The sequence below is a fragment of the Panthera pardus genome, unplaced genomic scaffold (genome assembly GCF_024362965.1).
Source record: "Panthera pardus isolate Hobbes unplaced genomic scaffold, ASM2436296v1 HiC_scaffold_13, whole genome shotgun sequence".
NCBI lineage: Eukaryota > Metazoa > Chordata > Mammalia > Carnivora > Felidae > Panthera > Panthera pardus.
In genome coordinates, this window is record NW_026526688.1 from 133,316,841 (window position 1) to 133,330,101 (window position 13,261).

Below are 13,261 nucleotides of genomic sequence, written 5' to 3' on the forward strand. Positions count from 1 at the left end.
CTAAAATTCAATCAGGCTGTGATTCCTTTTCTGGTAAAGGGCAGCAATAAGGACTGCAAAATGTTTTGCAGATGATGGAAGATTACAAATTATGAAGAAGGTTCCACGTACACTAAATGAAAAATCGAAAAAACAAATCTCAAGTAGCTTTGACACTACATCTAAGGGGAACTCTCCATAAATGGTGACAGTGTTGGCATTACTCAAATTCATGAACTATGGGAGGTTATGGACAAACAAGATTGAGGGGAAAGTGGCTCAGTACATGATCTACTGTAGTAATTGAGGTTATGGCTGATTAAGTAAAAATTGCCAGAGGTGTAAAAGATGATTTAAAATCCATGGAAGAGGTGAAGATTATCGAGGTCACATAAGGATATGAGAAAAATTACAAGAGTATAAATGAAGGGAAATCTGAAGTAAATAATAAGACTAAATCAGTAAATGTAACATGGGTGCCTGGCTGGTTCAGTCAGTACATCACATGATTCTTGAGCTCAAAGTTATGTGTTCAAGCCCCAAGTTGGGCAGAGAGATTACTTAAAAAAAAAAAAGGTATGACATAAGATACTAGTGCAAGAATGACCTACTGGACAACCAGGAAGAACTGGGAAAAATTACCGCTGAAAATCCTGCTAATATTGCTTATTGGGGTGCCTGGGTGGCTCAGTCAGTTAAGCATCCAACTCTTGATTTCAGCTCAGGTCATGATCTCACGGTCGCGAGTTCAAGCCCCGCATCAGGCTCTGCGCTGGCAGCGTGGAGCCTGCTTAGGATTCTGTCTCCCCTCTCTCTCTGCCCCTTCCCCGCTCATGCTCTAAGTAAACATTAAAAAAATTAATAAAAAATATTGCTTATGCATATATTTAATCAAATCTATGTGTAATATTTTTTCCTTCCACATTTACTCTTAGTACTTACTATATGCCAAACCCTGCTCTAGACTCAATGGATACAACTCTAAGCAGACAAATTCTGTTTTGTGGCACTTACAGTCTAGGAGAAGGAGATGAACAACTAAAATAAATACTTTTCCCTTATGAAAAGGGAAATAAACAACTAAATATATACTTTTTCAATGGGTAAAAAGCCTATGGAGGGAAATAAAAGAATAAAGATGGGTTCGGGTTCCTTTTCTACATGGGGTAGTTAAAGAAGTCTGCACTGATAAGGGGGTGGCGTCCATTGCACAAATAGAGGGTAGAGTGATCAGGGCACAGAAAATAGCAAGGAGGCCAAGGAGGCCAACGTGGCCACAGTGCAAAGTACACCAGAGTATTCAGGAAGAGGGGTAGTAAGGGAGGGTAGAGAGGTAAATTATCAGAGGGCTTTGGAGGCCCATGCAGGATGAGACAGAATAGACATTCTTATGGAAGTAGACCACATCTTGTTCATTTAGTAATAGCCTACCATCCCACAGTGGGTGGAATGTACAAACTGCCTTTAGGGCTAACAGATTCTTAGCAAATTAAAACATTTTATTCAATCTTTCAACCCATGTTTAAATTAGTCTATGGTCAGTTACTGCAGTAAATCAGCAGTTATGATCCAAAGTGAGACTTGAATCGACCTTCATGGGCTCCCTTAAAAACCATGTTTTTGCATATGCAAAGGAACTACTTCAAAGTTGTCACCCCAAGTAAGAATGACTTGCTGATGTTTTCAAGTGGCTTCAGAGCCTGCTGCAAAATCTATCAAACCCCTTTAGATGTGGCAGGAGTTCTCTGCCTTCCTCTCTCATCATTCAGGCTCCAGATCAAATGTTACCTCCTCTGAGAGACCTTTCCTGACCTCCCTCCCAAACATCTCACCACCACCCAAAAGAACTCCTCCCTGAGCCTGTCACTATCACATCACCAAGTTTGTATTACATGCCACCCGCATTAAGTTACAAGATGTGGAAGACAAGAATTTTGTCTTATTGGCCACTGTTTCCAAGTCCCTAAAGGAGCACCAGGCACACAGCATGTGTTCACTAGTTATGCACTCAATGCATAAATAGAAGCAATTTTTAGAAATATCTCCAAAGTCACCTGGAGCCAAGCCCTCAGAATAAGATTTATATAATTGGGGTCTAAAGCATGTTAAATAAGGAGAATAATTTTTCTTTTGTAGAAGAAACTCATTTTCCTAGCACTTACCTATTATACAACAGACAAGCGATAAATTTATTCTTCTGGTCCATTTTATTTATCTTTGGTCTAAGACCAAATATAGCAGTTATTTTATCCTAAAGGGGCACTCCCAAAGTAGTTTAAGCCATGGCTGGATCATTTGGGAAAATTCAGCTCCAAGGTGAAAAGTCTGAAGAGGACAATCCTCTAGCACCTTAGTATTAGTTTTATAATTATTTAAAGTATGCTTCATTTCATAGCCTCATCAGAATATCCCTTTAATATTATGCAAGTTTCCAGCATGAGCTTGTATAGAATGTTAAGTCAAATATTATCCTCCAAGGGATTCAAGAATATCATCTACTAAAGCTAGAAATCTAAGAGTTAAAATGATTATTCCAAGAGACCATAATTCTACCAGGTGCTGGTTACAGCACAGTGCAAATGAGGAAAAGAGGTGATTCTACATTTGGGAGTTTCAGTATTTTCTAAATATTGGTTTAATGTGCCTGAGGGACTATAATTCTGAAATAAGCAGATTTTTGTAAAATATTGCACACCAAGATTCTTTTTGTTTGCTTTCACTTAAGAGTAGAAATTCTTGGTGGGCAGGGCACCTGGGAGGCTCAGTTGGTTGAGGGTCCAACTCTTGATTTCAGCTCAGGTCATGATCCATGGTCACGGGATGGAGCTCTATGATGGGCTCACGCATTGAGTGTGAAGCCTGCTTAAATTCATTCATTCATTCTCATTCATTCATTCATTTATTCTCTCTCTCTCTCTCTCTCTCTCCCTCTCCCTCCTTCCCCCCGCCCTGCCTCTCTCCCCAATTTATGCTCTAAAATAAATTTTAACACAAATTCTTTTAAAGAAATTCTTTAATACTCCATTTTATAAATTCTCATTTCTCTATAGCATGGCTAACATTAATTCCTTTTTTAAAAACAGCTATATTCCATGGGGCTCCTGGGTGAGCTTCCAACTCTTGATTTCGTCTCAGGTCATGATCTCACAGTTCAGGAGCTTGAGCCCCGTGTCAGGCTCTGGGCTCTACCTGCCTCTCTCTCTCTGTCCCTCCCCTACTCATGCTCTCTCTCAAAAATAGACATTAAAAAAAATAAATTAATTAGAATAAATAAATATAAAATGCTATAATCCTTATTTGCTTTCATTTTACAATTCTACCTTTTCTCCTGAAAACTAACACTTCTTAAAATACCTAGGTAACTAAAATAATTATGAACACCAATATCCCTGAATTCATCAGACAAATTGGGAATGAATATGAAGCGTATTCTTCTCCAGCAACACCTGGTCCTGAGTACTGAGAATTATCATTAAAAATGGGCTCTCCATTTACATTCTGTGATGCTCAACTTTAATGTAGTCCTACCAACACATAAGTGACCAGCACAAATGTTTGTTCTTTGTTTTGAAGAACTGTGAATAAGGCCATAGGAGTGTGACCTCAGTGACAGATAATTTATAAGCTATGCACATTAGGGTGATTTCTACTACTTCTTCTGAAATGTGTATCAGCAAATAGTAAAAACAAAAATAATAATTTCCTTAGGCTAAATATGATTTAGATGAACTGGTATAGATAAGCCACTTCTTTAGACTTCATTCTGGGACATTTCAACTGTCAAATGTCCTGAAGTGATGATTTTATATTATAATAAACTGATAGAATAGGTTTTCCCTAGTTCTTTTACCAAGATATTTAAAAACCAATAATGTTTTGAGCAAGAGATGAAAACTCAGACTCACTTAAAAAGGTATCAGACTCTTCCCAGCTTTTATTAACTTTGCACCATTCCTTTTTGTCAAACTTCCAGGACCATCCCAATCCCAGCCTTCATATCCAGATATTCTCCTCATGTCAGAAGAAACTTCCCATGTGAGTAATAAAAATTTCAAATTGCTAAAATGGTTAATTTCTGCCTCTTAGTCCCAATAAATACTGATGATTTTGGAAGTGGAACCAATAAAAATAAAGGAGGACACCTTCTAGTAAAAACTTGCGATTTGAAGGTAGGGTAGGAAGGGAGAAAGAAGTTAGCACGGTAACACCTATTCAAGTGCTTTGTAGTTTCTAGAATAAACACATGATCTCTTTTGAGAGGCTGACAAAAAACAATGACACTGGTCAACTATATCTGGCTGCACAACAAGGGAATTATAAAAGGACCTAAGTGTATAGAAGAAGGAAATACAATAAAACCTTGGTTTGCAAGCATAATTTGTTCCAGAAACATGCCTGTAATCCAAAGCATGTATCAAAGTGAATTTCAAGAACCACTGGCTCAGTTGTGATCATGTCACATTCGGCATCATGTACTACTCGTACTGCAAGACATCATTCATTTATCAAGTTAAAACTTATTTGAAATGCTTGCTCGTGGGGAATCTGGGTGGCTCAGTTGGTTGAGCGACCAACTTCGGCTCAGGTCATGATCTTGCAGTTCGTGGGTTCGAGCCCCGCATTGGGCTCTGTGCTGACAACTCAGAACCTGGAGCCTGCTTCAGATTCTGTGTCTCCCTGTCTTTGCCCCTTCCCTGCTCATGTTCTGTCTCTGTCTCTCAAAAATGAATAAACGTTAAAAAAAAATTAAAAAAGAAAAATAAAAAAGAAACGTTTGCTCGTGTCGCAGAACATCATAGACCAAGTTACTCGTAATCCAAGGTTTTGCTATACCTTACACTTTGCCTTGGGAACTCAACAGATCTAAGCCTTAGAAAAGGATTCCAAAGTCAGGAGGCCTTAAATCAATACCACTTCCCCTAAATTTAAGGGCAAACAGCACTAACATCATAGCTATTCACTCCCTAGCAAAGGTTGGCAGAAGGAATTCATCATTTGAGAGTTTCAACTTCAGAGGTTAAAAAGTAAGGGATTCAGCACATATTTCTTTCACACCTACATCCTTCCACCACCTAGCTAATGGCCCCCGCTGCCCTGCCCTGCTCCCCACCCCAAGCCTGGACAGATGTTAAGAGTTAATACAGACTCTCCACAAACTTATTCTCCAGTACTGGGTCACTCTGTTTTCCTTTCACATGCACTACTCCACTTTTCTAAGGATTCCAAAATATTTGCGACTGAAAGAAAAAGCATTAAGACCTGGATTGATTTTTTTAAACCAAAGTACAAACGACCCCAAAATTAACATTTTCCCCTGACATTCAAAGTACATTAGGCCATCCCTCTGGTACTCTGTGTGCCACTCAAATCGTTTAACTACATGTCAAAGAACCTTAATGCTGACGCTAGATCAAATTAACCCGTGAGCACTAACAGATGTGACATACTAAATCTGAAACTACGACTGCACTTTACAAATTAATTGGGACACTGAAGTGATTCCTTTCCCCCAAGGTACATTTGGCACTTATCGATACCACCAGCCCCACCCCCATCCAACCAAAGCCATACCACCCTCATTATTCTACTGAGCCTGGAGACTACGTTCTCTCCTATTTCATGCTTCCTTTTCCTCTTCACCTTCCACAGGCCCTGCTTTCCTCCCCTCCTTCAACCTATCAGGATCATAATAAATATTCTTTCCTACGTGATTTTATTTCTGGCAAATGAACAGTTTTACGAAGAAAGCACTATGTACGTCACAAGACAGAAGTTTGCCTGCCATACACTTTCAGGCACCTCTGATTTCAGTGGTTTAACTCGGCAGGAGAACTGCCTATTCCTCTGAGGAGCAAAACTGTCAGAGAAAATGGTCTACCCAACTACCCAAGCCTGAAAGCTGATGGAAATTGGTGTGGGAAGCTGTAACTTTGGCCCGCTCAGTCTGAGGCTGCCTAGCCCTCAGGCCTAGCTCATACCAGAGTTGCCTTTTTTCCTCTACCCCCAGGCCCAGGCACACAGCGGCTTCCTTCTCTTGGTGCTGTTGCCTCCAAGCGCTGCTCCAAGGGGAACTCCTCCCTGCTAATCTTACTGCCAAGGGGGATGCAGGCTCTTTAATTCCCTCTTCCTCACTGTCCCCAAAGACACTGACAAGGGCCTTTTATTGTATAAAGGGCTTTACTACCAACCATTACAAAGAGTACAAGGTGTACAACCCTGGGGAAGTTAGAGCTTCCACAGAATTATTGCAATTGTGGTCCCTGGATCTATAGTTTCTATTTTCTACCAGCCATCAACTGGTTTAAAAACTCTCCTCCTTTCAATGTAATCTAAGTCAGTGGTTCCATACTTTCAGAATTTAGGAGCCAGAAGAATTAAAAAGGGAGGAGGAGGAGGACAAAGAGAAGGAGGAGGGGCGCCAGAGGGGAGGGGGAAGGGAGGAGGAGAAAAGGCAGAAGCAGCAGCAGCAGCAGCAGCAGCAGCAGAAGCAGAAAAGAGGGAAAAAAGGAAAGAAAACGCACATAGGGGTTAAACATTTTTTCTGGTAAAAGGACAATAAAAACAAGCAAATGTTCACCATCTGCCAGTACTATAAATAAAATAATTTTTATTACACACACAGAAAAGTCCACCCTTCAAACTACAATAGGTTAATCTTAAAAAAAAAATCATGTTTTATATATATATATATATATATTTTTTTTTTTTTTTTTTTTTTTTTCCTTCTGATTTTGCTATGGAGAACTGAAAACAAATTCCATCGAGGAGCTGGTGCTTAGGAACAGGGATTGAATCCAGTCTCACATTCAGAGTTACGGTGAAAAGATAAAATAACCTCTTTGCCTCAACTACACAGCTTTTTAAAAATTCAACCCACAGCAATGCCTCCTTCCAAAGCACATGGGACAAATACCGTGCCCAGAGCAAAGCTGGAGCTCGAACCTCAAATTCTGGGAGATTGGCAGCTCCTGGTCAATTACTGATTAGATACTGAAGGAGTATCACCTAGTTCCTAAAAAGCCTTCCTAGTTGTATGAAAAGCAAGAAATATTACTTTAATACCATCAAGAAATGACAAATTAGGTCAAAATGCTGATTTAAAAATCTTTATTATGTACTTCAAACTGTTCCAAAAACCCCAAATGTATCTGGACTTACTTGGCCTTAATAAAGAACAGCTGGGCAACAGGACTTGTTCTTTATTAGTTAAAACTAGGCCAAAAAAGTGGCAAAAAAAAAAAAATCTTAAATTGTACACATCCCCCCAAATTTGTTTCCTAAAGCCAAAGCTATTTGAGACTGAATTTTACTAAGCTAAAACCTTCTATTTTCCACAGTTAATATGTAAATAACAGCTCAAATGCTTTTCTTTTGAGAAAACCCCTTGGCAAACTCTGTTATGGAACCTGAACCCTCAACAGGAGAACTTAATCCAAGCATAAATCTAGGGTATTACTTCCTTTTACAAAGCAGTGGTAGTTCATGAAAGAAAGCCATTACTTGAAAGCAGTAGGGCAAAAAAATCTAGGCAATAGATTTACGTGGGAAATTACAATGTTACGTTATAAACTCTTAATAAACAAAAGCATTTTACTTACGATGTTCCCTGCTGAGAATTAGTGTGGTTTTTTGAAGATGTATCATATTGTTCTGTGGGGAAAGGAAAATGATCAAAGCAACACAGTGAGATATATTCATGAGTTTCTTATAACCCCCCACCCCCCCCCCCTTTTTTTTTTTTGCTGTCCCTCCACCCCTGTCCTCATCTTTTCCACCTAATCGTTTAGTATACTTGAACTCAGTCAACCACAGTGCTTGCTATACACACCGCACTTGGTACAATCTCACCATTATATAATAACTTACGTCACCTCTAGAGTAGACTTGCTCAGAATCAAAGAATCCTGAACAGAGCAAAAACACAGAAAAGAACTGCTTGCAGCACACACTGCCACATGGCTGGTAACTTTCCTACATGCTGGAACCTGACTTTCCTTGACGTCGGGTTGTGGGGGGCGGCTCACGTGTTAGCACTATGCCAGGGCGGCACTCACTCTCACCTGGTCTGACCTCACCTATCTTTCAGTGATTTGCTAGCACTCCCTTTTCTCAGCCTCTGTATTTGGTCAAGTGTGCTCCCCTTCTCATCCGTACCCCCGTTATTCAACACCTGCCCCCATTTATTTATTCAACAGCTACCTGCAGAATGCCTCACAGATACAAGATGTTCAAGGCATTTGACCCTGTCCTCGATGAGCTTACAATTAACTGAGGAACACGTGACAGGCACACAAATATCTATGACCCCAGGCAGTGTGAGACGAGTACACAAATCAATCATATAAATTAACTGTACCAGGAATCTAGGGAATGGTCTGTTGACTATGACTAAAGAAGGCAAGTTAGACAAGGAGCAAAATGAATTGTGTCACAAAAGATGGGGGAGATTTTGACAGAATGACTGCTCTGGCCATAGAGAGACAGGAGGGTGAGGAAGGCCTTTGGCAGAAGAGACCGTGTAAGCCAAGGCAGAGAAGAGGGAAGATTTAAAATGGCACAGATTTGGAAACGGTAAGGGTGGGGCACAAAAGGTGTGGACACCACAGAAAGATGGGTGAAGGTTGAATTTTAGAGGGCACTGGATGCCACGATGGTAAGTTATAACATTGTTAGGCAATGAGACATCACCAAAGGTCTAAACAGGAACATGACAGATTCCTCAGAAAGATTAGTCTAGTGGTGCCACCTGATAGAACCTAGAAGGGAATGGGGAAATAGTAAATGTGGAGGAAACGAACCAGCTGGGAGCCTGCTCTAGGTGTGAGGTAATAGCTGAAACAGAACTTGAAGTGGAATGGCAATATGGGTGCCTTTTAAGATACCGTTGAAGATTTCCCAAAAATGTCATATGGAGACCCTGTAATTAATCACTCTGTCCTCATGGTGGCAGCAGCTCTTGCATGATATTTTTGAACTGCTTCCCCTTGGGGCTAAAGCTGGAGGCAGGACTACAAATGGGAGGGGCTAAGGTCACTCCTCAACACAGTCACAGGGACTCCCATACAGTGGTCTTCACTGGGTCTTAAGCACCACGAGGCTTGGTTATCCTCAGGCAGTCATGTTTTTGCAAACCTGTGAACATAAATACTGGGGCATGCAAGTAAAACCCTTATACCTCATTCTCTACAGACTCTAAAACCTGAAGATAACCTCTCAAGAAATTTGAATGCTCTTGCTGAGCATACTTTGAGAAACACATGTCAAACTTTACTTTTCTGACCACTAAATCGGCACATAATCTACTCCCTCTTCATCCAACATACAACTAGACCCTTCTAGGGTCCAACGAGGCCCTGCAAAGGCCAGTCTCACAAAAGTGAACAAGGTTCCCCAGAACACCAACAGACAGAGTGGCAGCAGCAGGAAAAACCCCAGGGTAAGCATCTAGTGAGCCAAGATCTACTGGAGTCCTGCCAGGGTCTGAAACCATATCAGAATAAGGGGGAATCAGCCCATGCTACTCCAGTGGCCAAGAGGGCGGCCATCCATCCACAGCCAAAAAAAGTGCTTACCAGCTCATCTTCAACTATATTTTTGCTATAAGAAGGAAATCAAACAAAGAATTAAAGGGAATCTTTCTAAACCAAGACTGAGCAATCATCAGAGCTGTAAGCCAGTGGAAGGCATACAATCTGCCTGACCGGCAGACCCAGCAAAGGGGGAGCAGGGAGAGCAACAAGTAAAAGGGGCACATACTACTCCTATCCACAGCTAAGCTGGCAATGCATCTAAGGCTTGTGCCACTCTCACTGCTTATCTGTCTCTGTATAGGCAGCCAAGACGTTGAGAAAAAAAGATTTCCCCACCAATTCTGTTAATTTTACCTTGCTACTTATACAATACTGTGGCAAGATGATCAGGTTTACTTCTCTGCATGTAGGGGAAATTCAGTAATAAATTCATTGAAGATCTTATTCAACATCTAGAGCAGGGGATGGCGAACTTTTTCTATAAAGGTTAGACAGTAAATATTGTGGACTTTGCATGCTGTACCTTGTAGCATAATAATAAATGAATGGGTAAGGCTGTGTCCTAATAAAACCTTTACAAAATATAGTTGCAGAACAGATGGACTCTCAGGCTATGATGGGCCCACCCCCATTCTAGAGGAAAGGATATTCTGCTTCTTGCTTTCCTCACCTTTTCTACTCTCCCCACATCCTTGTAATTTAAACAATAGAATAATAAAGGGAAAAATGTAAGTAAGGGAAAAGAATGAGGTGGGGAGATCTGAGGAAGAGTCACCTCCATGAAATATCTAAGAACAATCTTTTCCTGACATACATACATATCCTACTTTGGTAGCCCTATTTTTTGAAGATTAGCACTTCATAACTTGGATGCTCACCGTATATTACTAAACTAAATGACTGCAAATACCTGAGTCATTTTTAGAAGGTTTCAAATGCCTTGTATGTAGTTGGTACACAAAAAAATTTACTGAACCAAGGGGTTACTGATGAAGAGAAAGGCTAGATCCAGTTAGCTTACTTCTGTTTCCCCCTAAATTCCCAACTATTTACAATCCATAAAGAGAGACAAGCAAGAATTACAGGGTGAATACATACAGGAAAAACTAAAGCATCTGTGTGCTCTATTCCTTATACAAATTTCTTACTTTTTTTAGAAAAAAACCCACAAGAACCACACAAAATACTCCAATCTATTCTTATATATAATTCCTGAATTATAATGCTTTGAGAGCCACATTCAAAATGTGTAGCACAGATCAGCTAATTATATAATTATATATTAATTATATATACAGCTAATTGTTATAATTGTAACACATTATATTTGTTAAGTATTTTACTACGACCTCTTCATTAAGTCTTTGCAACAATCTGAAATTCCATCCAAAGAACAGTTTTATGTTTTCCCTCCTTTCCTATTCTTTCAATAGAGGAAGCCCTCATCTGTGCTAGGCCATTTTTCATTAATTTTCTTATATTAAAACAGTAAAAACTATGCTTTGTTTTTCAATGCAAAAATCAGTTCCACGCAATTTACTTACTTTGGTTTTGAGTTGCAGAACTGATGTGCTGAGAATCCTAGAAAGAAAAATAAAAATCTCTAGTTCTCAAAATACTAAGGTTTATAAATCTTACGTAGCATCACCACTAAGTCTGATGAACACTGGTAAATCTAATTTTTACATAAAATAGGTTTTATTTCTTCTGCTGTTTCCTAGAGTTTACTTTTCCTTACAGCAAAGATAGATTTGTTTTATTTTATTTTATGCAAAGCATAACGTTTTACCTTAAAACCAGTAATAATGAACATTTTTTAAAAACTATCATGAGAAAATATGGAAAGTATCTAACATGGCAAATTCCGGTTTGGGTAGATATAACCTCTTTTGAAAACAATACCATGGAAAGGAATAGCTATAATATATTAACAATGTGCATGCATACAAAGCTGGACAAAACACAGATCTGAAGGTGCTATTTCTATAGCTCCAAGGAGATCCAAAAGTACAAATAAGCAAAGGAAAACGGCAGTGTTTAAAATACATTGTTCACAAATGCTTCAATGAAACATGCAAGTCAGCAACTGATCCACTTGTTACTAAAACCAGCGCTAATGTAGATGATCATATCAAACTTTAAGAAAATTAGGAAGCATAAGAAGTGGAAGATTTATGTATTAGACCTGAACTAGGAATCAGACACTCACCTTACTTACTTTCCCTGCACTTCTGTTTTCCCAGAATTCCCAGAGAATTTACTGAAAAGTCCTAAATGCTTTCATAAGCTATAAAACTTGGTACAAATGTAAGATGTTCTTACTGACATAGTTTGGAGAGTGAAGTGTTTGAAAACATTATGAAGCATTTTAAGAGCTAAATTAACTGCAATTTTAACCTTATCTGCAAAGATTCCAACAGCTAGTGTTAGATTAATCTGGTTCACAGCAATACTTAAGACTTTTCACTGATGTGGATACAGTGCCTACTGTACTTGTAAGGAATTACCTTTGTCGGAAAAGGAAATTTGGAGGACTCGGCTGTACTGGGCGTATGTATTGCTGTCAAAGGAGGCGGCCATGAATGGGTCATTTCCTGGAAAGAGATTTGGAAAGGGATGAACAATTATAAATAGAACACTTATTGCTATGTAAGTTAACTTTATTTAAGACTTTTTTTTTTTTAACATTTATTCATTTTTGAGAGAGAGAGAGAGAGAGAGAGAGAGCAAGGGAGGGGCAGACAGAGAGAGAGACACAGAATCCGAAGCAGGCTCCAGGCCGCGAGCTGTCAGCACAGAGCCCGACGCAGGGCTCGAACTCACAAACCGTGAGATCATGATCTGAACCGAAGTTGGACGCTAAACTCACTGAGCCACCCAGGCGCCCCAGCTTTTTAAAGTGGGTTGATAGTAAATAAAAAGTGAAATCTTAAAAGTTATTTTACTTTAAAAAAAAACCCCTACTTAATGGGCTATGTTCAAACACCAAAGATCTCCAACTCACAAAACAGTAATCAGTTCAAAGAAGAAAAACAAGAATGCAGAACATGAATGGTCTTAACACTGAATATTATAAAGCATATAAACAGTAATAGGTATTAACAGAGCTTATGTAACCGTGAACACAGAGTCTCTACTCAATGCGTTCTTTCTCCCTCAGCTTCTTTATTGCATTTCCTGGAATTATTTAAGTTCAAAGGAAGAAGAACTTTCCTGTTTGACTTAAGCAAACAAGTAATTCAGGTCACTTGTTCCACTTGGGAGAGTTTTAATGGATTTGACCCTTCCCTGATACACACTATTAGTACATATGAACTTTTTTGGAGGAAAGGGCCTTTAAGAATTATGTTCCCTTTCCAGCAACAGAAGTTTCACTTCTATTCACTATTTTTATGGAGGCAAGATTTTTAGATCTTCCAAATTAATATATATATATCCTGACATGAATTCTTTTTTTTCTGAGTGCATTCATGACTTATACTCTGCTTTGCTAAAAACCTGGCCCTAAACAGAATGTCAGATTAAACATGCCCAATCACAAATATATGTAGGTGCACACACACACACACACACACACGATTTCTTAAAATGGCATTGGAGATCATGAATATCAACCCCTTCGTTTTACAGATGAGAAAACTGAAGTCTGAAATGACTGGATTTGGTGTCCCAGGAAGCTGATGGCTGAGAGCACAGGGTGTGGGCCCTTTCGCTTATCCAGTCTAAGAGAAAGAAGTTCATTCCCACACATG

At 39.4% G+C, this 13,261-nt stretch overlaps 1 protein-coding gene across 4 annotated transcripts in view; it reads right to left on the minus strand.

The window, feature by feature from the left end:
• AFF1 (ALF transcription elongation factor 1) overlaps positions 1 to 13,261 on the minus strand; it is a 145,928-nt gene that overhangs the window by 50,128 nt on the left and 82,539 nt on the right. For all 4 annotated transcript variants that reach the window (XR_002084563.2, XM_019465067.2, XM_019465048.2 and 1 more), the window contains exons 5-7: positions 12,017 to 12,103; positions 11,054 to 11,090; positions 7,578 to 7,629 (exon numbers count right to left, since the gene is read on the minus strand). Coding sequence is in view for 3 of the 4 variants with exons in the window: in XM_019465067.2 (XP_019320612.2) it covers positions 7,578 to 7,629; positions 11,054 to 11,090; positions 12,017 to 12,103 (176 nt within the window). In the remaining variant the exon portion in view is untranslated. The remainder of the gene's footprint in view (positions 1 to 7,577; positions 7,630 to 11,053; positions 11,091 to 12,016; positions 12,104 to 13,261) is intronic.